A 26001-nucleotide genomic window follows, 5' to 3' on the forward strand; every position below is an offset into this window, starting at 1 on the left:
CAGGAGGTGGCTAGCTGCCACATGAGGGGCTGGCGAGGGCAGGGGGGTCCCAGAGAGTCTCTATGGGGCAGATTCCCAGAGTGATGCTTTGGAGTCTCCAAGGGACCTGGATAGTGGCACAACCCCCACCCCCGGCTTCCCCACAGCCTGGCTCTCCCCTGCTCCTGCTACTCTGGAGAGTAGTGCCTCCCACAGGGGAAGGCTGGGGCTTGTCTCTGCATCTCTTGGCAGGGTCTGGCTCGTTTTCATGCGTTTTCTCTTCAGTGTCAATGCTCCAATGCAAAGTTTTCCTTAAAGCAACACAAATGAACCCAAAGCCAACAGCCCAGGGCTCACCTACTACAGCCCACCAACACAGAGAGGTCCAAAGCTCACCAGCAACCCTCCTGCAGTAGGGCAGCTTCCCCTCAGTACCTCCATGGCACAGCCAGGACACCTGCCTCAGTTTCCCCTTCACTCACCCACCAAAGGTAACATAGTCTAGTGTTTATCCGAAGTCCCCCTGTGGGCACAGTACAGTCACGTTCCCATGAGCTGACCCACAGAACCCTCATGCCAAAGCCAGTCGTCCCGAACTCCCAGAGTGCAGCAAATCCCAGCTGACTGCCATGCCCCTGCCAGGGACGTCCCTTCCAGCTCAGCCTCCCAAGGGCCCACGTCTAGGTTGGCACCAGCCTCTCTGCCCCAGTTCCAGGGCCCTGCGCCCCAGGACGTCCACCTGAAAGGTCCCAGGTTCGATCCTCCCCCCTTCTCCAGCCCCAGGCCAGGGCTCCCTTCAGTTCCACTCAGCCAGGCCTGCCCGCTGCAAGTCCTACCCCCTGCTCTGGATCCTCCCTCCAACCCCAACCCCTATCCCCTGGCGTGCTGCAAGGGGGCAGCATCCCCACCGGGCTCCACTCACCAGGGAGCCCTGCCCCGGCTGCTAGGATCCACCGTTTCAGGCTTGGCTTCCCGCAGCCAGGCTGGATCACCCCACATTCCCAGGAGCCGCTGCACAAGCTCCTGCAACTCCCCAGGGGTTCCCCAGCTCTGGCCGGCCTCACCGATCCCATTCTTCACTTCACAGCCTCCCCCAAGCTCCCTGGTCCTCCTCACCTCCGCCACGCCCCATGACAGCTACAACAACAAAGAGCTGCATGCAGGCTCAGCCCTTGCTGGCAACCCTACAATAACAAATGCGTGCGCACACGTGTGCTGGAGGAAAACCAACGCCAGCGAGTCCGAGCGGAGATCCCAGCTTCTCGGCCATCACCAACCAAGTGCAGAAAACAACGGGAACAATCGCTGGTGAGCGTCACCATGGGGCCTGGCTGGGACTGGCCCCCTACGGGCCGCATGCCCCACCTGCTTCTCCCTCCTTCCAGCCCCCTCCCTATGAGCCCCCCTCCCCCAGCTCTTCACTCTCCTCCTGCCACACCAGGGAAAGCAGAAGGGTCATTGACAACACCCAGATGGGGCCGAGTCAACTTGTTATGGTTCCTCCCAAAGCCCCTGGCATCTCCCCCAGGCTCAGCCCCAGCCCCTGCCAGCTCTCCTCACCCTCCGCAGCAGCAGCTCCCAGCTCTGCCCACCCCAGGTGCCCACGGGGCAGTGCTGGCCTAACCTAGCAGCGCCAGCTGTCCTCACCGGTGGCACCGCATGGGGGGGGTACAGAGAACGGCTCCGTGCGGGGAGAGTGGGCCCAGATGCTCCTGTCCAGGAGCCTGGAAGCAGCGGGCATGGGCCACATACAGCCAGCCAGGCCTGAACTCCAGCCCTGAGACGAGAAGACCAGGGCTCCCAGCCAGCAAGCGGGGCGGGGGGGCACACCCACCCCCCGAGGAAGACCACAGCCCCAATCCTGTAGTGAGTAAACTCGCCTAAGCAGCTGCACTGACTCCAACGCAGCTCACCCCACGTGGAGCCGAGCCAGCCGGGTGGGCCGACTGCCCCAGCCCCTCCCTCCCGAGCTACTAAATCAGGATGGGGTCTGGAACCACAGGCCCCAGGGCAGGTCACTTGCTTTTCTAGCCATTCCCTCCACCTAGGGAGCTTGGCCCCACATTCCCTCCCCCAACCAGCTGGGCCCCCGCATCTCACCGCCCCCAGCACAGCTGAGCCAGCCTGCAATCCTCCCACCCCCCAGAATGATCATGTAATGGAACAGACCCTCTCCCCTGGATTCCAGATACAAGCCAGGGACATTTCAATGGGGCCCGGGGGCAGAGGAGCCCCCCGGGGCAAGGCTGGGGTTGGTCCCTCGGCTCCCCTGGCCTGGCATCGCCTGGGGAAAGGGAGCAGTACGGGGTCCTGCACTGACCCCCCGGGGAGACGTGGTGACACACAGACACGCACAGGGCAGACAGACGGACAGACACACACAGGCAGAGTCCCCCCCCCCCCCCCCGGCTGACTGCTGTGTTTGTAGGAGGCACGTCCCCTGCTCTCAAGGGGCCGCTTTTATGAATGAGCGAGTGACAGCGCAGGGATGTAATCAGGCAGCTGCCGCTAAGCGGATACGGCTCACCTGGATCCCGAGTCAGCGCGGCTGCCTCAGTGGGACCGACCGGCGCCAAAGGCGGGTCGAGCATCTGGCTCCTGCGAGTGATTCAGCCAGGGCCCATCCGGCACCCCAGGGCCCATCGCAGCCGCCCCAGAATCAAAGCAAGGAGGACTGTCCGGACTCCATTCTACTACCAGAGCCTGCCCTGGCCCTGGCTTGGGGAGGGGAAGCTCAGTCCTGGGGTTCCCTCCTCCAGCCTTTCCCCTGCTCTTGTTACTTGAACGGTCTGTGCAGCGGGTGGCCCCAGTGTTTCCGACAGCAAACGCTCCAGCCCTGCAGCCCCCTCCGTCCCAGCACCCGCAGCCTTCCCGGCCCATCGCAGCAGCAGTTGATGGGCCGTGATGCACCCTCCAGCCCCTGGAGCAGAGACACACAGAGCCACTGTTGGAGACGGGATATGGGCCGAGACCGGCCCAATCCTTCGGGAACCCCCTTGCTCACAACCATCACCCACCAACGCCAGGAAGCTCCAGGGGTAGGCACCAAGCGGCTGTCTGGTCCCAAGGTTGCATTGTCTTCCTTCTTTGTCACTGAAATAATATCCCAAGTCCGCCTGAAAGGGACAGGCTGGGGGGGGGGGGGGGCGCTACCAATCCCCTCCCGGGTCTCTGGCTGGTTCCTGTCACTCTCTGGTCCACGTGCCAGTCTCGGTAGGAAGAGGTTCACCCTCGCCTCCCTGCGGGATCCCACATCTGCCCAACAGCGAAGAACACGGCTCAGGCCGCGCACCGAGCCAAAGGGCCCGGTTCCAGCCAGCACACGACCACTGTGATGTGCCAGACGCAAACCCCCTGCTGCCACTGAGAGCTGCCCTGGGGCAAGGGCGGGGGGGAGAGACAGGGCTCTCCACAGAGTAACTGCCCCCCGCAGGGGAAAATCTGTTTGCACATGGTGAGGTATTGCACCAGCCTGGCACCTCCCCCCAGGCCCAACACCCAGGGCAAACTAAGCTCGCACTTCCCCCCCCCCCCCATGCAGAACTCACTCACACATCACACTGCGCACCCCCACCATCTGTCCTCCCCCCCCCCCCCATGTACCTGTGCCCAGCCACACCCTTGTTCTGCGCAGTTCTGCCATAGGATGGGGCGGGGGGGCCACAGGGCAACCTGCTGCCTCGGTTGGCCGCTGCCAGTCAGGCTTTGCCCCTCGGACAAGGGAGAGCCCAGGAGCGGCGGGTTCCTCCTGGCCGGGACCCTTTGCCCAGAGCCCCGCAGGGCTGGGACTGGGTCCTGCCAGCCCCTGGGACAGGAGCCGGCTGGGCTGGGTCCGAGCAGCGCCCAGCCCAGCGGGGCCCCGACAGGATCGACACCTGCTACCAGCAGCAGCTCCGCGGGGCCCGTGTGCAGGGTCCCCCCCCGGACTTCAGCCCGGGCCGGCCGCGACTTGCGGGACCCGCCGGGCAGCGTCCCAGGCTGCAGCCCCGGCCCAGCAGCGCCCGGCCGGGCTGCCCCTAACAATGGGGGGGTGGCGGGGGCTCCTGCCGGGGCCGGCCCCGGGGGCAGGGTGCGGGCACCCAGCCCCTGACACTTCCCGCCCCCCCCCGGGGCGTCTGCTGACCCCCGCCCCGCTCCCGGAGCGACGCCGGGGCCCCCAGGCGCTCCTCGCGGCAGGGCCGGGGGCTGGCGGGGCCCCGAGCCGCCCAAGTCACCCCAGGGGCGGCCGCTCGCAGCCCCCCGCGCCGGGCCGGACCCGCCTGGCTCCGGGGGCTCCGCGGTGGGCGAGGGCCGGGCCCCGGGCCCCCGCAGCCCCCGCGACGCGTCCCCGCCCCGCTCCGGCCCCCGACGCGGCTCCCCAGCCGGGCGGACCCTCGCTCCGGAGCCCCGCGCCCCGCGCCGCCCCAAGAGCGCAAAGTTGGCGGCGCAAAGTTGAGACGCTCCGAGCCGGCTGCGGCCCCCGCTCGCTCCCGCCCGCCCGCGGCGGGGCAGAGCCCGCGGCCCCCACCCGCCCCCCACCCGCCGCCGGGGGCCCCACGCCGGCCCCCGGCCCCGGGGAGGGCGGCACGGAGGCTGCGGGCTGCGCGCCCACGGGCGGGCGCCCCGCTGCGGCCCCCACGGCCCGGCGAACTTCCCGCGGGGAGTCGCCCCGGGGGGCGCGTGGGGGGGCGGGGAACGGGCCCCCCCCGCGCTGCCGGCCCACGCCGGGGTCCGGCGGACTCACTTCTCCCGGGCCTGGCTGTCCGAGGGCACGGCGGGGCCCTTCCCCTTGGCGTACATGCTGCGGCCGGGCTTCGCCTGTGCACGCCCGTCAGCGAGCGCGGCCGGCGCAGCGCCCCATCGCCACGGCCACCCCGCCGGCCCCGGCCCGGAGCAGCGGCCGCAAACCCGGCAGCGGCGCTCGGGCGGGGGAGCTTGAAACCGCCGCGCAGGCACCGGGCGGGCGGGGGGCGCGCGCGCTCGCTCGCCCTCTCGTCTCTGGTGGCTGTTCCAGGAACGGCGCCACCTCCCCCGCCCCGGCTCAGCTCTTAAAAGGGCAACGCCGGGGCTGAAGCGCGCGCGCGGGGGGGGGGGGCTCCGCACGCGCGCATGCTTCCCGCCCCGGCACGGTGCACACTCCACGGGCCTGGCGCCCCGATCAACCCCCCCCCCACGCTGGCACGTGCTCCCTCCAGCCTCAGACTCTACCCAAGGCTAATAGGGACAGGCCCATCACGGCACGCCCAACACCCCACTGCAGGGTGCTCTCAGCAACCTGCACCCAGCGCCCCACTGCCAGCACCTCGCCCAGTGCTTCCCGCCACCCCACTGCCAGCCCTGGACACCGTCTTCTGCCAACCCCCCTCTTGCTGTTTGTCCCTCATGCTCGGAAACCATTTCAGGACCAGCTAGGCTGGGAAGGAAACTCCTTCATTGTTTGCACTTTCCCTGGAGATGCCCCATGGGTATTTTCACACAGCAGCTCCTGTGTGTGCAGGTTGCTGGGTTTAGTGGCTCTGGCTTCAAAGGAAGAAGAAACTGCTAGTCTGTTTCTGCTTCCTGTGTGACTGGCACGTTTGGGTGCGAACCCAGGGAGGGCACATTTCCAGGGCTCCCCTGGACAGGACATGGAGGCCTGGCCGAGAGGAATGCTGCCCCTCCTCAGGGTGCAGGGAGCCCGGCTGGGAGAGATTTGGGGACTCTCCGAATATCATGGAAACCACTTGCTGGGAATAGATGTGCCAAGGGGCTGTGTTTCAAGGTCCCCTGCACGCAGGGTCAGTCACCACTGACCCCCACAGGCCGTGCCCAGGCCAGTCGTCCCTGACCAGCAGCCAAACTACACCTCCAGCAGCTGCACTGCTTGGCCTCTCGCGGTGGCCCAGGGACAGCCAAGTGGGTCAAAAGGCAAATCCTGCAGCAGCCGCCTCCTGCAGCACCAGTGGCCTCCGCCTACGGCCCCTCTCGAGAGAGTTGCATTCACAGGCTGGGAATCAGAAGGGAGACCAAACTCTGGGGCCTCCCCGCTGACACTGGGGGTTTGTGGCACAAGGCACCTCACGCCCCGGGTAGGTTGTCAGCAGCACGGAGCTAAGGGCCCAGCCAAGGCTGCGGCTGGCTCATCGGCCTCTCTGCTCCCTGTGGCCCAGGCACCATTGGAGGAGGATGGAGCAGAGGAGATGCTGGGGGGGTGTTGTGTGGAAAGTCAGAGCACTTCTCCGCGGGCAGAGCAGGATCCCCCCAGCCCCGTCTCCCCTGGGGACGGGACAGAAGAGAACTGGCCCAGGCACGACTCCCACTGAGCAGCCCCCCAGCAAGAGAGGAGAGAACAGCAGCCCTGAAATCCATAGGGGAAGCTGACCGGCTGGGCTGCAAGCCAAGCCCATAAAGACAGAGGTGCTGGAGTGACACTGCCCAGGGCTTTGTGTGGAATGAGCAGAGGAGGGTTAAAGGAGCAGGAGGGGTTGCCCTGTCGCTGCAGCAGGGCCAGGAGGGGACGCTCATGCACTGAGGTTTTCTCACAAGCCCCAGAACAAGGCTGGAGTTTCTTGATTTTTCCCTGGTGCTGGATTTTTGGAGCAGGGTTGGGCAGAAACCTGGGCCTGACCCACTCACACAGCACTGGGGGGAGGAGGGACTAGAGCTGTGTGACCCAAACCTCTCTCTGCAGTGGACCCTGATCCAGAGCTCAGCAACTTGGGGAGCGTCAGCAGCCGGCTCTGGGCTTTGCTTGGGCCCATCTCGGCTCAGAGCTGCCTCCGCTCAGATTAGAACTCTTCCCGTTCCCCCAAATCACAACGTCACCGTGAAACTTTCCAGTGCTGACAAACTGACGCAGTGCAAGGAAAACGCGTCTGGTCAAGCGCATGCCAGGCAGCTCTAGTGAAAGCCCAGGGGTGTCTGGGGCCCAGGCCTGTGACCTGACCACTAGCCCCTGCTCTTCTCTAAACCCTGGGTCAGGTAAACTGGGCACCCGGCTCTGCTCTGATACATTGAGAAATCCAGAGCGACTGCTGAATTCAGTGAGCTGACGCTGGCCGACAGGAGAGCAGATCCGGGGTGACACCCGGAGCTGCACCTGCCCCCCAGTTCCGTGGCTGGGGGGTCCATGGAACTGAGTGGTGGCTGGGCTTAGAGCTGCCTCCTGCGGTCTGCAGACAGCTTTGGCCCTGGAGCGGAGACAGGCTGGCCCAGAAGGGCGGCCAAGTGAGCGTTGGAGAGGGATGGTGACCCAGGGCTGAAGATGCCCAAGGTGGCGCTGACCCTGGGGGAGGGGCTGCCCCCCACCCTGAAGCTAAGGGCCCAGTTTGGCTCTCAGGAACTCCGTGGAGTTCCACAGTTACACCGGGCCTGGCAAGATTCCCCCGAGAGCCCAGCGGCTCTCCTTTCAGGCAGCCGGGCAGGTCCCCCTGCTGGCCTGGTGTGGTTGGACGTGGGAAGAGCCAAGGGAAAAAGGGTGATTTCTTTTTCTCCTCTCCATTAATAAACCACAATGAAAGATGCATACGGGGGGATGATTGTTCATTGTATGAGCACCTGGTTAGTAACCGGCGGAACGAGACAGTCTGGGCCAGCTTTGCCAGGGAATGGCAACAACACTTCACTCAGAACCCACGGTCGCAGTCTCTGGGGGCGGGAACCCGGAGAACTAAGAGCCCGGTTCATGCAGAGGGCAGGTCAGCGCCGCAGGGCTCAGCGCTCGGGACGCTGGAGCCTGGGACGTCTCCTTTCAGTCCCCCAGGAGACTCCGTGCGCAGCTCTGCCCTGCTGAGGTGCCTTGTGGGCCGGTTCAAATAGAACTCGGAAGCACGTTTGATTTAGAAACTCTTCAGCCTTCCCCCAGAACCAGGCTGCTGGGTTTGGCATATTCCTCTGCCCCGTGTTCTCTGCTACCAGGGCCTCGGGTTTCCCAAGAGCCTTCCAGCTCCCACCACTTGTTCCAATGCGCTCGGTGACATCGCAGCACCAGTGAAGATGTCACCGGGTGAGGTCATCGGAGAGGAGCGAGCAGCGGGAGCGGGTGACTCATGGAGAAGCAGAGATCCTGTTTCCGGCAACCGATGAAGAACAGGGGAGCAGGATGTCAGAACCCACAGCTGCTGCTACGCACAGAGGAGAGAAGCGTCGTTGTCTGACAGAGCCCCGCAGAATTCAGCTGGCCTTGGCAGTGTGTGCACGGGCGCGGGTGCGGGTACCTCTTGCTGTTTGTATCCATAATTATTTGTTTGCACATGCAGGTAAAATACCTTCTGTTTCCCATTGCTTCCATTCCCCCTGGGAAGGGCAGCCAAGCAGACTTTGTCCCTGGGCTGATGAGCACTCCGTCCCCACAAGCTGCAAGCACCAGCCACTCTTGAATGGGTCTTCAGCACAGAAAGAAATGCGTGAGCTTTTTGGAAACTTACCAGGCACTTTTTTATCACCTTTAAAGTCTGATTTTTAGTCATTTCAGCTGTTTCCTCATCCTGGTGCTCAGGGCAACCAAGCCCCTAGCCAGTGTGCAGAACCCGCCCCCATGCACGGGAGCAACCTGAACACACAACTCAGCTTACTCCTGCAACCCGCGTGTGCAAGCCACACACCCGAACCCACAGCCACCCCCACTGATCAGCACAACTGGCCCAGCAGGTACCAGCAACCTTCTGTCAGCACAGTGCATCAGTAGCCCCCCAGCAACCTGTGGGCGCAACCCCGAGTCACACACAACCTGCACTAATAAACATGGCCTGTACAAACCCTACGAAAACACAGCCCCGTCGCTGATACACCAGCGAGGGAAATAAACCCCCAAAGAAGAGATTTCCTGGCCAACCTGCCATGTAGAAATCTCACTGAAAGAGAATTGGTTTAAAGACCGAGTAACCTCCACCCCGACCCCGCACGCACACTCTTGCTTTCTTCTCTGAGAGCCATGGCCCATCTTCCCGTCCAGCGTCTTTGTCCTGGGGACAGCACCGGTGCTGTGTGACAGTGAACCGGGCAGCAGGCATGATCCTGGCCAGCCTGAAGTGCCCCACCCAGGGGAGTAGGATTCATAGATGCTCTGGCCGGAAGGGACCACTGTGACCACCTGGTCTGAGCTCTCTTCTGTTATGTTCTCTGGTAACAGAGGTGCCACCCTCCTGGCAGCTCTGCCTCAGTTTCCCCTGTCAGCCCACCCCAGCTGTGGATGTGGCTTGGCCCAGTGAGCTCAGCCCTTGCCCAGGTAATGGGCCAATGACAACAGGAGAATAAAGTGAGGGAATCCTCGGCCCAGCCTGGCTGCGCCTCTAGCCCCTTTCCCTGAGGCCCCCACTGCCCCGGCCTGGCTCAGTGCCCAGTGCCTGGGTTTCAATCAAATCAAAGACCCAGGCCAGGCCCAGCCCCCACTCTGGGCCGGCCCGAGTCCCCAGACAGCTCCTGGCCCCACTAAGAGCAGCCCGTCTGCTCCCGCACACACACACCCGTCTGGCCGCACTGCCTGGGCTTCCCTCCATCTACAGCGCAGGGAGGAGGGGGTCTCGTGAACTCCTGGCTGCTCCATAACCCCATCGTGGCCAGCCCATCGCGGCCCTGCATGGCCCCCTCAGGGAGCCTCCTGCATTCGGGCTGGCAGGCTGCTCCGAGGGCACATGGGAGAGGGCCCTCGGCAGCACGGAGCAGGAGGCTCCCGCTCCCAGGCCTTGACCTTGCCGAGCGCAGCGTGAGAGTGCCAGGGAGGCATGGTTGGGGCTGGAGCTGTGGGGTGGGGGGACGTTTGTGGGAGGGGCTCGTGGGGGGCAGGACAGCTCTGGGTTGGCACCGGGAGGTCGCTGGTCTGAAGCCATCTTGGCTGCCCAGAGCTGCCAATTGCTCATCGGCAGCTGGTGACTCAGCTCACGCCTGCAGCCAGGCTGACAGGTCCCCGAACGCCTCCTCTGTGACTGCCGCTCTTACCAGGCCGCTAACGGGGAGGGGGCTGGCAAGGGCATGGTGCCCCCCCGTTCGGTGCATCATGTGCCCAGCCCCCAGGCTCTTACAGCCCTCCCCAGGGTACAGCACAGTATGCTGCCACCCACTGCACAGAGCATGCTGGCACTGAGGGGGTTAATCGCCCCCCAACATCGGTCAGTGCGCTCGCATGGCCCCACCAGGCGGGTGATGGGCCCCAAATCTCCCACCGAGCCATGTCTCAGGCAGGATGGAGGGGGCAGGGCCTGGGCCTTCTCCCCCATGCCTGCTGGTGCCCCTCACGCGCCGCTGATGCCCCCCACCCATGCTCTCCCATGCTCATCGCCCGCCTGTCACACACCCAATTATGCCCCTCGCTTGCCCCACCCTGCCTGGCACTGCCCTTCACCCACCCCCTTCGGGAGCAGAACATGGCGCTGGCGGCTGGATTCTCGAGGAGCCGGAGCGCCACCTTGTGTCGGTTATGGAAGCTACTGGTCTGTACACCTGCCCCACAGGGGCTGTTCCCACCCTCACCCCACTGAGCATTTATCGCTCCCAGGTTCCCAGAGCCACCTGCCCTGCGGGCTCCCCGGCCAGATGTGCTCCACGGCATGTGAGGATGTGAACCAGAGGAGGGAGGAGAGTGGGGAGGCTTCCTGGCTGCCCTCCCCCAGCAAAGCGCCCCTCTTGGTGGGGCTGGGAGCGTTTTAGCTGGAACAGCCCATCTGCCCATGGGATTGTGGGGTTGGTGGGGGCGGGGGGTTTCTTCATCCCTTTTCATTGCAGCTTCAGCAGTGGCTGAATCGAGCACGACCTCGATCTCGCCTCGAGCACGTGCTCCATGCACCCCCCGGTCTGCAGCTCGGTTACCGGCCTGGAGCCCAGGTGCGGATCAGCTGCAGGCAGAGAGTCCACAGCAATATGATTTATGCTTCGAAATCTCTGTTTGAGACGGTACCTACCACCAAACTGCTGCAGACGTGCAAAGGCACACGCCTGCACACGTGCAGGGCCCAGTGCTCCCCGCACACGCAGGCCGGCGGGTCTGGCTGGACCCATCAGACCCCCTCTCCCAGCTCCGGCCACAGAGCCGGCCCAGGGTCAGTTACACCAGCGGCCACTGGGGCAAATGGGCACATGCCTGGGCATTATGGGATGTCTCATGCATGCCTTTCTCCCCTCCGCTGCCCGCTGGAGCCCAGAGCGGGATCCCAGCTGGCGGCGAATGGAGATGTGCCAGGGATGGGAGCTGCCCCCGGTCAGTGGGAGACAGAGGGTCTGTGCCCCTCCATGCCCTGCCTGCTCAGCCCGGAACCCAGGCCATGGCTGCCAGTTCCTGGACGTGCCACCTCTGCAAAGCACCGCAGTCTGGCTCCAGGGACTGCGTCCTGTGGAGACCTCCAACCCTCCAGATGTGGCTCCCAGCCCAGGGCTGCCCCACACCACACAGCTCCAGCTGGCGCAGCCAGGCCCCATTGCCAGGGAGCCCTCAGGTGCTGGCTAGGGTCTCGGCTGCCAGGCTGTGTCGGGCACAGATGTGGCGAATCTGACGGCCTGGCTGGGGTGGGCGTGCCCCACAGCTGATGAATACAATCATCCCCCTTCCCTCCCCCTTGCCAGTTGCCCCTACATGAGCCCCTGGGCAGGGGACCAGCATGGTGCCCAGAGCTGACTGGCCCAGCCCTGGGCACCGAGGGAAGTAGCCCAGCCAGGGAGTGTACAGCACCAGCACAGAGCCGGGGGGGGGGCTCTCTCCGTGGGGTCCAAGTGCTGAGACAAGCCATGCCAGTGGGGTGTGGCTGACGCAGGACAGGCCTCAAGGAGCGAGATGGCCCTGAGCCCCCAGGCCTGGGGGGAGACCTGGGGCACTGGGCAGGGGCTGGGGCCTGGAGTGCGCTGGCTTGCAGAGCTGGGCGCTACGCTGGGTGCCTGGGGCGTGACATCGCTTCACATCAAGGCGAGGTGGAGAAAGGTGAGATCTGAACAAACCGAAGGCCAGGCCCAGGGGCCGCCTCAGCACCGGGTCCCAGCCATGCCCGGCCTGGCAACGGCCCCGGGGGACTCGTGCCAGGGCAGCTGCTGCAGTCCCACAGACGTCCCTGCAGAACAGCGTGTGGCTGTCACTGCCCAGCCCCCGCTGCACGGGTGGGGGTGTTACCCCCTCACCCCAGTCCCAGCTCTGTCTGCAGGGGGCCCGCAGAACTGTGGGGGTTCAGTGGCACCGTGCTGGGGAGCAACCTGACAGCTCAGACGGCTTCCTCCCCCAAAGGGAATGTGTGGGGACGAGCTCCAGCGACCAGATCAGATCAGAGGGCCGGTAGGGTGGGGGAGGTCAGGACTCCTGGGTTCCATTCCCAGCTGTGCCACTAGCTTACTCTGTGAGCTCTGGAGGTCATGCCAGTGCCTCAGTTTCCCTCCCCCAGGGGTACTGCAAGGCCAAATCCATCTCTGCCAGCAGAGCAGGGGAGTGGGCCTGGCCCCAGAGGCACATCCCCGCGTGGGCAGGTGGCCAGGAGCCATGTGCCAGCAGGGAGCTGGAGGGCGCGCCCTGCTGTCCCCCCATCCCGCTCCGCCTGAGCTTTGTTTGGGTTTTCATTTTTTTGTTGCACTTAAGAAATTAGCGGTAATTACAGCCTGCGTATGGTAATGCTCCTGCGCCACCCCCTGCCTTGCTCAGCTGCTGCTTGGCTGCCTACGCAGACTCTGCACACACGCCGGTTTCTCCCCTCCGGAGCACGGGGAACGAGTGGGGGAAGGGGAGCGAACGGGGTGGGATGGCGCCGGCTCCCCCCTAGGAGAGGGGGGTGAGCGCAGCAGCATCCGGCGGCTGCTCCCAATGCACCACAGTCCTCGGCTCACTCCACAGAGGCGTGCGGACGGGCCAGTTGGCACATGGGGCTGGGAGCAAACGAGGGTCAAAGGGAGCAGGGGGCTGGAAGGAAATGGCCAGAGGATCCCTAGCTCAATGGCCCCAGGTGGTGGCCGTGGCGGACCTCAGCCAAGATGGGATGAAGCCTCAGGATGGAGGGCCAGGCAGGGGTGGGGGAGCCCTGGGCTGGTACCCAGATACCAGGGTGAGGGTGCATTAGAAACCTGGAGACAGAAAGCCCCTGCAGGCCTGCTCTGCAGCCTGGCACTGGCCCCTGGCTCTGCCCCCATCTCCAGGTGGCACCAGCAACTCTGGGGGCAGGTGGGGAAGTAGGGTACCAGGAACAGGAAAGGGGCGGAGTCCCTGCTGGGTCCCAGGACATGGTGAAGTGAATTCAGGAGCTGCCCCAGCAATGACCCTGGGAATGAGTGGATCGAAAGCCAGGCCAGCTGGGCTCTCACACCCTGAAGTCCCCCATGCCCCATAGAGGCCAGGTGAGGAGATCTGGGGCCACTGAGGCAGCTGGGAGGGAAGGCCAAGGGAGGCTGGTATGCCAGCACAGCATCCACCCTGCCATTGCCCATGGTCCCCTGGCATCAGCTGGCAGGGCGCTGCACAGACACATGCAGCAGGAGGCTGGGCTGGCTCAAGGGGGCAGGGGGAGCCGTGCTGAGCGGCCTCAAGTGGCAATGGGGGGTCCTGGCACACAAGTGGGAAGGTGGGGAGTGAGAAGAGAGGAGCGAGGGGAGGAGGAAATGGAGGCCGGGCAATAAGGAAGTAGAAGGACCCCCCGTGCTTCTCTGCCAGGCCTGTGATGTTTGGTGCAAAATTTCCCTGGCTGGACACAGGTCCCCGCTGGGAGCCAAGGGCCTGGCCTCTCAGTGTGCCATGGCAGCGCCAAACTCACCGGCAAGGAGCAGATGGAGGCGAAAGCCCCTGGCACACAGCAGGAGAGATCAGCAAGTCCCCGGTTACATAAACAGGCTCGTTCCACCCAGCACACGCGCCCAGGCCAGACGGATGCAGCAGCTGGCAGAAGGACCCACTGGAGTACAGACTGCAGTGGGGGGGGGGGAGATAACGCCCAGCCGTGACCGTGCAAGGGGGCGAGGTGAACGGGCCTGGCACAGGGATGTGCTGAGCCAACGGTCCCTTCTCAGCCATCCACCGCAACTGTCTGGGCCGGGGTGGATCCCGGCGCAGCGACCCTGCGTGGGGGGAGCTCTGTGCGAACACTGCATATACCGCCCCCTCCTGGCGGCAGCTCGCCGGTTACCCCCTTGGCAAGGCTGGGCAGCTTGGGACTTGCTGTCTGTGCTGCTTCCTGTCTCCCTCACAGTCGCTGTCCCCTCCATGCACCCCAGAGTCCCTGCGGGCTCCCAGCCAGGCCTTGGGAACAGCCCGCAGAGCGGTGGGGACCAGTGCCAGCTGGGACGGGGCTTTGGGAGGTGGAGCAGAGCAGCACAGCTAGGCCCCCAGCCCCTCCCCTGGAGCCAGCTGGGAGCCAGGCTGCTGCCTCTCCTCTCCATGGCTGCTGCTCCCCACCCTCCCAGGCTTGGCAGCCGGGGGTTCCAGCCCAGTGCTCTCATTTGCATGCCCAGGGCGAGGCCGGGAGGAAAGAGAACCAAGGAGAGCCCAGCGAGCTCTCAGCCCAGCCCCCAGGACACTCCACTCTCGCTGGGTTCCTGCAAAAACCCTCTCCCAGCGCCCACTGTGGGCAGCAGAGCCAGCGCAGAGAGGGCCAGGTGTGGGACCCTCCAGCCTGCACCTTCCGCTGCTATCGCTCCTTCCTGGGGAGCTTTGGGGCCCACTTCTGGGGCCCTGGCTGCAGGGAAGGGCTGCAGCCACTTGCCCAGCCAGCAAAGAGTTAAACACAGGCCTTGGGAGACTCGCAGCTGCTTGGCACCGTACTGTGCCCAGCAAGGCCGGGCTGCTGGGACCTGTTTACTGGGGATGGAATCGCACCGCTGGAAGGGAGTAAGGGTTTGCAAAGCAGCAGTTCCAGCCTGACAGGCCAGGCCACCTCAGGCCCAAAAGCCATGGTGATGGGCCCCTAGAATACAGACACCCACCTGGCCCTGACTGTGCCTCCCAGACCCCTGGCCCAACCAGTGGCTCCCAGGATAACCCTGTGCTGGTGGGAGGTGGTGGGGCCCATGCAGGGTCCCCTCTAGGACACTTGGCTCAGAGCTTTCCAGTGAGCGGGGTGGAGGGAGCCCCGGGAAAGGCAGCGAAGCTCCCCCAGCGTGCTCCCGAGGCAGGGGACTGGGAAGGATCCAGCCACGTGCTTCGCTCCACGCCTCACAGCAAACCAACCAAGGGAAGGCAGGAGAGCGACTCTGGCACCAGAGGTGGGGTGCGGGCTGGGCAGGGCCCCTTCCCCCGTTGCTCTGGGCTGGCAGCTCAGCCCTTCCGAGCGCGAAAGGGGCAGGACCACACAACTGGGGGGGTTACAGGGAAACTCCAGCACCCAGCTCAGCAGGCACCCAGGGGCACTGCACCGTCTCCAGCTTCCCTCCCCAATTGTCTGTCCCCCTCGGGCCTGGGGCAGGATCCCAATGTGACCAAGTGGGACTGTTCTTAATGTTTCCTCTGAATAGTGTGGGAGTGCCTCAGTTTCCCCTAGGCAGTAATTAAATATCTAGGGGGTGGGAGACGGGTGTATGGTCATTGCAGAGCCCTAGAGGGCAGGTGTGTGCAGGGGTCTGGACACAGAGAATGGCCGACACCCTGTTTCCTGGCACCTGATGGCCTGGGCCCTTCCCCGCTGCAAGGTGAGAGCTGAAGGGTTGGAGAACAAAGGAATCCGGTGACCTCCTGGCCCGGGAAAGGGGAAAGCCCAGGGAGGAGGGGCTGGAGGGAGTGTCAGTTTGGGGCTGGCTGGGACATGGAGTGAAGGGCAGACGTGGTTGTCTGGCTCACTGCCCCCCAGAATGGACCCGGCTGAGGGATCCTGTTCTCTGCACCTACAAGCTCTGTTTTAGACCATGTTCCTGTCGTCTAATAAACCTTCTGTTTTACTGGCTGGCTGAGAGTCACGTCTGACTGTGAAGTTGGGGGGCAGGACCCTCTGGCTTCCCCAGGACCCCTCCCTGGCAGACTCGCTGTGGGAAGCGCAGGGAGGGGCAGAGGATGCTGAATGCTCCGAGGTCAGACCCAGGAAGGTGGAAGCCGGGTGAGCTGTGTGTCCTGCAGACAGGCAGCTCCCAGAGAGGTGACTTCCCCAGAGTCCTGGCTGGCTTTGCAGGGAGCAGCTCCAGAGCATCGCCCGGGGACTCCGTGACACCCCTGTTGGTGCTGGGCCACAGGGGAAAGCCATGGCCGGGGCCGGGAAGGGGGCAGCGAGCTACTCTCCAAAGCCAGGGGAGACTCGACGGTGGTGAAGAATCTGTCACTTCAGTGTTCGACGCCGGGTTCCCACTGGGAACTTTAGGAGTGATGCAAATTGAACTTCCAGCCACCCTGGAGCAGGGCTCAGAATCGGGGCCCTGGCAGCGACTCCATGGTGCGGTGCATTTTGAGAACCAGCCTGTTGCTGTGAGACGCCGCGGGCTCCTCCCTGGCAGATGGGAATGCTGCGGAGCCCCCGGGCCAACCAACGTGGAGGGGGAAGAGGTGGAGTGGGTAGGGGAGGGGAGGCCCAGGGGCTTTGTGGAGCACTGTGCCCAGCAGCCCTGCCAGCCCGGGGGCAGGAGAGGCACAGGCCTGAGCAGCAGGGCTCATTACATACACGTTCATTGCTAGGGCCCCAGGCTGGGCGATGGGGGACGGGACTTGCTGGGGACTGTGGCCCAGTCACCCATGTTTTCCAGAGCACCCACGGATTTTGGGTGCTGGCGTGGGACACCCAGAGTCTGATCTGCAGAGGAGTTAAGTGCCAACACCTCCAGCTGATTTCACTGTCACACCCAAACAGTGAGCACAAGCCTCAGCCCCTCCGTGCCTCAGTTTCCCCAGCTGTCAGTTGGGGGTAATGATGCTGAGCCTGGAGATCCCCAGGCAGAAACACATGCAGGGCCTGCCTCCACAGGAGCTCTCCCCACTGGACCCCCCTCTCCTGGCCCTGCTCTGCCCACCAGCCCTCTTCCCGCATCACTCCCTGCTCTGGGGGAGCTGGGGAGGGAGGTGTCTGGCACGGGGACGGCAGGCAGCAGTGCTGCAAGTGTACTAGGTCCAGCACAGTTTCAGGAGCCCTGACTTCACACCAGGATGCCGCGCTGAGCCCCCCGCACCCTTCCAAGCCTGTTTCATCAACAGCTGGCGTCCCCACCCTTTCATAGGCAGAGTGGGGCAGGGTCTCCCAGTACCCAGCCATCCCTGGGGCAGGGGCACATTCAGCTCAGTTGTTCCAGGGTCAGCCCCGGTGTGAGTCTGACCCTTGCCCAGGAGCCAGCTGGGCTCCTCCCTCCAGCATTCACATGTAGGAGCAGCCCTCCAAAATGAGATGGACACCTGCTCTGCAGTACCCTGCCACCCCCTGAGCTCCTGGGGCCTGCTGGCTCCCCCAGGAAAGGTCCTGTTTTAATGCCCAGCATGGCCACTTGTCCCCCGTCCACTGGCAGAGAAAGCCCAGCGCAAACAGAATCATCCAGCCCCTGGGAAACGGCCCCTCGGCACTGGCTGCTTTCCCATCCCAGGGCTGGGGGCAGGCATGGGCACCGAGACACTCGCAAACTTACCGTCCCGCAGCAATATCAGCGTCAGCATTCCCACCGCTGCCAGCATAGGGCAGCACTGCCAGCCATGTGACATGTGGTGTCCCTCTTAAAGCCCCAGCACCTGGACTCAGGTGACCAGGTGCAGATCTCAGCGTTCCCTGAAAACAAGAAAAGGAGGTTTCAGGCCCTCCTGGCTGCAGGGAAGAGTTTGAGCTTGTGACCAGAGTGGGACCCCGGGCCCAGAGATCAGACCTATTACCTATGACTTGCAGCCCCCACACCCATCCCACACAGACACAGAGGAGCCCCCATCCGCGTCAACCCTATTGTCCAAGGAGCCTGCTCTTCGCTGGCCACCTGGGCCTTCCTGCAGAGCCCAGCAGCGCAGGGCCAGCCAGCACCCGTGCTGGGCAAACAGCTCTTCCCTGGGAACTGGCCTGAGAGGCACAGTCACAAGGACCCGGGCAAACAGAGCAGGGCTCAGTAGAGGCAACTGGGCCACACTGTGCATCTGCAGCAGCCAAGTTTGAAGCCATGGGGGGGTCACACCGCTCCCCCCTTGCACTGCCTGGGGCCCCAGCCAGAGACACTGAGCCCCCGGTGCTCGCCCCCGCAGGGCTTGGATGGACACTGCACGTCTCCAGCCAGAGGTCACGCTGCCACCCGCCATCTCGGGGGGAGGCTCCCTGGAATCTCCCTTGTGACCTCGCCCCATGGCGCTCGCACCTGCTGGGGGTGATTCACACAGAGTCCAGAGCCCCAGCCAGGGACACGGGCCCCGGGAGCTCCTGCCCAGGCATCAGGTCTGCGGGCAGGGGCTGGCAGTGGGGAACTCGGGCTCCACAGGGCCAGCTGGGAGAGCCAGAGGCAGAATCTTCAGCCCAATGCCCCAGCCCCAGAGCCTGTATCCTGGCCCCTGGGGGGAGGCGGCTGTGGCTCCCAGACCAGGCGGGGTGTGGGAGATGAGCATGTGGTCAGGAAGCCAGCAGGAGCCATGGGGCAAGGCCAGCCCTGGGAGTGGGGTCCCCTGAGGCAAGGGCATTGGGAATCTGTCCCAGAGGCAACGCTGCCCCCTGTCCCAACTCTAAGCCCATGGGCTTTATGGGCCTCTGGCATTGGGGGCGGGGGGACTCTGGAGCAGAGCAGCCTGTGATGGGCAAACCCTCCCCCAAGTCACCCCAGCAGCTAACGACAAAGGGAGGGCAGCTCCCATCTCTGCCAGGAGGCAGGGGAAGGACTCAGAGCTTCTCCTCCCAGCCACAAAGTAGGGGTGTCTGTGCAAGGAGCTGCTCTCTGCTCACATGGGAGCTCTGCCTGCCCTGTGGCGGGCCTGGAGGGGCCTGCAGGCTCTGTCACAGAGTGTGGGGGAGTCCAGGCCCTGCACCCCTCTTCCTGGGATTCACTGAGACTCTCAGCCAGCCAGTAAAACAGAAGGTTTATTGGACAACAGGAACACAGTCCAAAACAGAGCTTGTGGGTATAACCAGGACCCCTCAGTCAAGTCCTTCTGGGGGGAGCAGGGAGCTTAGACCCCAGCCCTGGGGTTCCCTGCGTTCCTCCACCCAGCCCAAAACTGAAACTAACCCCCCCAGCAGGCTCCCTCCTGCGGCCTCTGTTCGCATTCCCGGGCAGAGGTGTTACCTCCCCCTCCCCCTCCTGGCTCAGGTGACAGGCTCTCAGGTCTCCCATCCCCAGGGCACATTCCCAGGTCAACACTCCCCCCTCCCTGCTGTGTCCCATCGTCACATGCTCCCTCTTCCCAGAACCTATTCTCCATTTCTTTTTGTGCCCCCTCCCGGCAGGGCCTTCCAGACCCAGTTAGCAGGAGCCAGGGGGCAGAGGGGGATGGATAATCGCCTGAGTGGGAATTTTTGGTAATATTTTTATGAGTCCTGTTTGTGCCTCAGTTTCCCCAGTGTGCTGCATTGTTTCCAGGGGGTTGGGAAAGGGCTGTTTGCTCTCAGACCAGGCAGAGACATAGATATGGGTGTCACCTAGTGGTCTGGGTCTTGGTCCCCTTATCAGTGGGGGCCTCTGAAAAGACAATAATTGCCTGGATATCGATACCTAGCAACCAATGCCCCAGAGCGATATAGACTTCCCCAGCTCGGGGACAAATGGCTGGAGAGAGCTGAGGGGGATGCGCTGGCTGCTGGGGACAGCCAGGGCTCGGACCTGGAATTCGGACCAAGGGGCTCAGACAGATGGAGAGACAGAGCTTGAACAATGGGGCTCACCACAGCTTGGCTACCCGGAATGGACGATTCTCCGTGCTAAGCCCAGGCCCTTCCCATGCTGTGACTAGCGACGAATGAGCTCAGCTGCTTTGCCAGCACTGGGCGAGGGGCATCGAGTGCAGAGAATGCACAAGTCTCCCCCAGGGACTCGCTGCCCGGAGCTCACAGGGGAAGCAGGGGGCTGACAGTCCTGCGGTCCAGCCAAAGGCGTTGGTGACGCCGTGTGGCTTTCCCTGGAGGAAGAGAGACCCCCAAGGGGTCTGGCCCACTGACGGGGTTCCTCCTGGAGACCGTTCCAGCGCTGCAGTCCTGGGGATCTGTGACCCCCGACAATGATGGAAATAGCCCCCCTGGTCTGCATTAAACACCCCAACCACCAACCCCAGCTCAGAGCCAGGGGGTCCCTGGGGAAGTCACTGCAAGAAACAAACTGGCCAGAGAGTTGTGTGTTGCCACTGACCCCACAACCACCCTGCCCCCGCCCCACGCCGCGACTGGCCTGCCCCCACACCCGCCTGACTCAGGCCAGTGGGTCTGGGGCAGCTCCCCCCATCACCTTTCCCCTCCCTCTGGAGGAGGGTTCTTGGCAGCGCACCGGGCTGGAGGGTGCCGCGCTCTGGTGGGCCGAGCTGCCCCATGCCCGCCCGGGACAATGGGTCCCTTTCCTAATGCTGCAGCTCCAGCCTGCAAAGCAGCCACTAGGAGGTGCTAAGGTGCGACCCCCCGCCCCAAAAAACAGCCCCCGAGATTGGCTCTCTGGGATCTACAGAGCACCAGTGCCCAGGCCCCCTACCCCATGGGCACTGGGGTCCCGCAGCACCCCAAACCCTGCTCTCGGGCGCTGGCGTGTCACCTCAGGGGGTGACCCACCAGGCGATGCCCTCGAGCTCCGCAAAGAGCTGGAGCAGGGTGCTCAGCAGGCGGGGAAGCGGAGCGGGGCAGGCGGCAGCGAGTGCGCCGGCATGGGGCAGTGCTCGGCGCTCGGCCGCCGGCCCCACCGCGCCCTGCTCCAGCAGCCAGCGGCGGAGATGGGCTGGGAGCCCAGGCAGGCAGGCCGCAGGCCCGCCAAGCAGAGCATTGCCCCACCCCCGGGGGCGCCCCTGGAGCCTTCTCCCCGAGCTCGGGGGCGGCACTTGGCGCCGTGTGCGCCCAGCGGAGCGAGGGCAGCGCCTGACCCCCAACCCCGCCACTGGTCCCTGGGCTCCCCGGCGGAACGCTACCTCGCGGCGGCCCGTGGGGCTGGGGGCGCCCGGGCTCCCTCCAGCTCCCGGGCCTGGGGGCGTCGGAGGGGTTCTCCGGCGGGCGCAAACCACCCCAGGGCCTGGCCTGGGTGTGCCCCAGCAGGCCGGCCGCCGCCGCCTGCCCCCGCGTTCCCCGCCCCGAATCCAGCCGGCCCTTCCGCGGCATCCAGCCCCATTGCGGGGAGCTTGAAACAGCCGGGAGCGCAGGTTCCCGAGCCGGCGGAGTGCGGCGCAGCGCCGCTTTCCTCGGGATCGGTGGGTCTTTGTGCCCGGGAGTGCGCGCTGCCCCCGCCCAGAGGCCGGCCCGGGCCCGGGGCAATGGGGGCTGAGCCGCTTTCCGACCCGGGGCCACCGGCTCCAACTTTCCCAGCTCCAAGCGCTGCGAGGCGCGAACCCGGGGCTCCGGGCGCGGCTCCCTCGGGCTCCAGGGCTGCGCTCGCTCCAGGGGGCTTCCTGCTGCGGGGCTCCGGGCGCCAGCCGGGGGGGCGAGGTGCCTCCTGCCCCCAGAGTGCTACTGCCAGGAATCCGCTGGCCCTTCCGTGTCCCTTGGCCCCAGCCCCTCCATCGCCCGGCGCGCCGCAGGCGGGACCCGCAGGATGGCAAAGCCTCTCTCCTCTTCCTCAGCTAGGAAGCAGTTTGAGATCCCAGTCGGCCAGGCCCCCTCTCTGGGGGCTGCTCTCCACACAGCACTGTCCCCAGGCACCTCAGCCCCCTTGCACATGGTGTCACAGAGTCCCCGGGCGATGCTCTGGAACTGCTCCTCCGAAGCTAGGCAGGACTCTGGGGAAGTCTCCTCTCTGGGAGCAGCCTGTCTGCAGGACACACAGCTCACCCGGCTCCCACCTTCCTGGGTCTGACCTCGGAGCATTCAGCATCCTCTGCCCCTCCCTGCGCTTCCCACAGCGAGTCTGCCCAGGCGGGGTCCTGGGGCAGCCAGAGGGTCCTGCCCCCCAACTCCGCAGTCAGACGGGACTCTCGGCCAGCCAGTAACACAGAAGGTTTATTAGATGACAGGAACATGGTCTAACACAGAGCTTATAGGTGCAGAGAACAGGACCCCTCAGCTGGGTCCATTTTGGGGGGCAGTGAACCAGACAGCCACATCTGCCCTTCACTCCATGTCCCCAGCCAGCCCCAAACTGAAACTCTCCCCAGCCCCTCCTCCTCTGGGCTTTCCCCTTTCCCGGGCCAGGAGGTCACCGGATTCCTTTGTTCTCCAACCCTTTAGCTCTCACCTTGCAGGGGGAAGGGCCCAGGCCATCAGTTGCCAGGAAACAGGGTGTTGGCCATTCTCTGTGTCCAGACCCCTGCACGTACCTGTCCTCTAGGGCTCTGCAATGATCATACACCCTTATCCCACTGTGACGAAGTGGGCCTGTTCTTAATGTTTCCTCCGAATATTGTGGGGGTGCCTCAGTTTCCCCTATGCAGTTCTTAAGTATCTAGGGGGTGGGGTAAGGGTGTATGATCATTGCAGAGCCCTAGAGGGCCGGTGTGTGCAGGAGTCTGGACACAGAGAATGGCCGACACCCTGTTTCCTGGCAACTGATGGCCTGGGCCCTTCCCCCCTGGGAGGTGAGAGCTAAAGGGTTGGAGAACAAAGGAATCAGGTGACCACCTGGCCCGGGAAAGGAACAAAGCCCAGAGGAGGAGGGGCTGGAGGGAGTTTCAGTTTGGGGCTGGCTGGGACATGGAGTGAAGGGCAGACGTGGTTGTCTGGCTCACTGCCCCCCCAGAATGGACCCAGCTGAGGGGTCCCGTTCTCTGCACCTGCAAGCTCTGTTTTAGACCATGTTCCTGTCGTCTAATAAACCTTCTGTTTTACTGGCTGGCTGAGAGTCACGTCTGACTGCGAAGTTGGGGTGCAGGACCCTCTGGCTTCCCCAGGAGCCCTGCCTGAGCGGACTCGCTGTGGGAAGTGCACGGAGGGGCAGAGGATGCTGAATGCTCCGAGGTCAGACCCAGGAAGGTGGAAGCTGTGTGAGCTGTGTGTCCTGAAGACAGGCTGCTCACAGAAAGGCGACTACCCCAGAGTCCTGACTGGCTTCATGGGGAGCAGTTCCAGAGCATCGCCCGGGGACTCCGTGACACCCACCCTCTAGATACTTAAGAACTGCATAGGAGAAACTGAGGCACCCCCACACTATTCAGAGGAAACATTAAGAATAGTCCCGCTTTGTCACACGTGGACTGAAAGGGAGTGGCACAGGGCGACTGGCCCCAGCCAGACCATTTCTCCAGCCCCCTGGACCTGGGGCCCGCCCTCCAGTTTAAGTCTAGCAAACCTGAGCCCCAGCGTGGGGGGTGGAAGGGGCATCTTACGCTGGGCACAGGAGCTAGGCAGCGACGGCCACACATAGCCCTTAACCCAGCAGCACTGAGAATGTCCCCTCCTCTCCCAGGGCCATATCAGCTGCCCACAGCCCTGCATGACCCCAGCTCCACCCCCACCTAGCTTCTTCATGCACCCCTGGGGGAAAGGTCCCAGGGCAGGGGCCTCATGATGGGGACCTCACATAGTGCAGATCCAGTCTCCTGGCTCCCCGCCATGCTGGTCCCGGCTGTCCCTGGGCCGGGGCTGTGTGAGATCAGGGCGGGGGCTCCTTTAAGTGTGGTGCAGCAGCTGGAGGTGCCAGCCATAGCTACCTGCTCTGCACAGCCCTCCCACAAGCTGGGCCATAGCGCTGCCCGTCAGCATGGAGCGGGGGCGCTGGCGCTGGCCTGGGGGCTTCTGGCCCAGCCTGCGGAAGGAAGCAGAGAATTCTCCCCAAATGCAGCGCGGCGCCCATCCCATCCCATATGCAATGCCTAGCGACTCCAGCCCCGTCCAGTTCTCTGGGGCTTCTCCAGGGGGGCAATTCTCTGTTGCTGGTCTCCCCCCAGCAAGGCCCTTGGCATGGTGGGGCGGGGGGGGGAGTGCAGGGCTCTATCCTCCCAGAGCCAACCCACCTCCTTGAAGCCAGGCCCCCTCCCCTGCGTGGGAACCACGCACCCACCCAGCTGCACATGGCTCCCCTCTGGCTGTCAGGGATGGAGGGAGCATATGGCCCTGGGAGTCAGGACACCTGGGTTCTTTTCCCACTCTGCCACTGAGTCACTGCAGGTCCTAGGGCAGGTCTGTGAATGCTTCTGGGCCTTGAGGAGCCGGGCTGGCTGGGGTCAGCCACTGGCCTGTAGCCAGGCCTGGTCCGTGGTGACTGGCAGCTGTGTCCCTCCAGTGGCTGTTGGTGGCTTGGGGGGCTCAGATCAGTTCCTAGGGATGAGCCGTCTGCCTAGCACAGGCGCTTGCTGGCCCTGGGCTGCTGGGCTGGGCAGGGAGGCCTGGTCCCAGTGGCCAGCGAAGAGAAGACTCCCTGTACAATGGGGCTGAGGCCGCTGGGGGTCTCCTCTATTACTTTGTGCAATGGGCGTCGGTGGCTCTGCTCCCGGGTGCATCCCTGTCCCAGCAGTAGGTGCTGGGGAGGCTGAGCAGGGCCACCAGCCACCCGGCCTCACTTGCCCGCCTGGTAACACCTCAGCCCATGTTCCTGAGGCCCAGGGTGACCGATCCCCCGCTTGTTGGCTGAATCTGCGGCAGCTCTGGCTTGCTGGCACACCACAGACCTGGGCACCTCACAGCGCCAGCCCGGCTGCCAATGTGTGAGTGTCATGGGGGAAAACTGGCCCAGAAACCTGAGCTGGCTCTTTGTGATGAAGCGGGACTGTTCTTAATGTTTCCTCTGAATAGTGTGGGGGTGCCTCAGTTTCCCCTAGGCAGTTCTTAAGTATCTAGGTGGTGGGATAAGGGTGTATGATCCTTGCAGAGCCCTAGAGGGCAGGTACGTGCAGGGGTCTGGACACAGAGAATGGCCGACACCCTGCTAAAGGGTTGGAGAACAAAGGAATCAGGTGACCTCCTGGCCCGGGAATGGGACAGAGCAGGGCGGGGCTGGAGGGAGTTTCAGTTGGATGCTGGCTGGGGAGTGGAGTGAAGGGCAGACGTGGTTGTCTGGCTCACTGCCCCCCCAAAATGGAACCAGCTGAGGGGTCCCGTTCTCTGCACCTGCAAGCTCTGTGCTAGACCATGTTTCTGTCATCTAATAAACCTCTGTTTTACTGGCTGGCCGAGAGTCACGTCTGACTGCGGAGTTGGGGGGCAGGACCCTCTGGCTTCCCCAAGACCCCGCCTGAGAGGACTCGCTGTGGGAAGCGCACGGAGGGGCAGAGGATGCTGAATGCTCCAAGGTCAGACCCAGGAAGGGGGAAGCCGGGTGAGCTGTGTGTCCTGCAGACAGTCTGCTCACAGAAAGGAGACTTCCCCAGAGTCCTGACTGGCTTCATGGGGAGCAGTTCCAGAGCATTCCCCGGGGACTCCGTGACACTCTTCCATCTCCTGCTGACACTGCCTGCTGTGTCCTGGTGCAGAGAGATCAGGGAGCAGGACGCTGCCAGGAGCCACAGCCATGGGCAATCTCTCCGACTCCTTGCTCCCCATGCCCCAGACCTGGGCATTCCACAGCCAGGACAGCCAGGTGGTTAAGGAGTGATGCCTCCCCCCACCTAGTCATCTCCCCACGTGCCAGTGGGCCCACCACTGGGCTGCAGCCCCCTGTGGAGCAGACTCAAATCACCCCTCTGGGCAGATGTGTTGCGTGTGGGGGAGAGGGAAGGAAGCTGGGGGGGGGCTTTCCCCTGCCCCACTCCTGGGTTCTCCAGCTCTTTGCCAGGCTGCGAGTTATGACGAAGCAGAGACAGAACCTTGGCCAGGATGCCAGGCCCTCCATCATCACCCAGCAGAGCCCAGCATGGCGCCGACCCCTTGGCACACTCCAGCCTGTCTGTGAGTGGGTGCCCTGCCCGCTGAGCGTGCTGGGAGAGCACCAGGCTCTCGGGGCTGGCCAGGGAGGCACTCTTCCAATGGGGGACCCGCACCCGGGGGAGAGGCTGCTCCTTCTCCTATTCCCAGCCAGGAGCTGAGGTCCAGAGCGTACGGGAACCTGCTTGGGGTGGCCCGGGGAATGTATGGCAGAAGCAGGGATCAAACCCACGTCACCCATGGCCTGCTCAACCCGCCCTCCCCCTGAACCTGGCTCCCACTGCAGCAGCTGCTCCTAGCATGTCCAGACAGAGGAAGTGGTTTCCCTGGC

General features: G+C 64.2%; 1 protein-coding gene across 2 annotated transcripts in view; it reads right to left on the reverse strand.

The window, feature by feature from the left end:
* Positions 1-20946, reverse strand: part of SSBP4 (single stranded DNA binding protein 4) — a 67584-nt gene extending 46638 nt beyond the window's left edge. The window contains exons 1-2 of one of the 2 annotated variants that reach the window (XM_073323668.1): positions 20855-20946; positions 17419-17555 (exon numbers count right to left, since the gene is read on the reverse strand). Coding sequence is in view for 1 of the 2 variants with exons in the window: in XM_073323669.1 (XP_073179770.1) it covers positions 4703-4758 (56 nt within the window). In the remaining variant the exon portion in view is untranslated. Of the gene's footprint in view, positions 1-4702; positions 4914-17418; positions 17556-20854 lie in introns of those variants that run through there. The other variant, XM_073323669.1, reaches the window with a different exon arrangement.
* Between the last annotated feature and the right edge of the window lie 5055 nt (positions 20947-26001).

Source organism: Lepidochelys kempii, chromosome 25 (assembly GCF_965140265.1).
Source record: "Lepidochelys kempii isolate rLepKem1 chromosome 25, rLepKem1.hap2, whole genome shotgun sequence".
Taxonomy (NCBI): Eukaryota; Metazoa; Chordata; order Testudines; family Cheloniidae; genus Lepidochelys; species Lepidochelys kempii.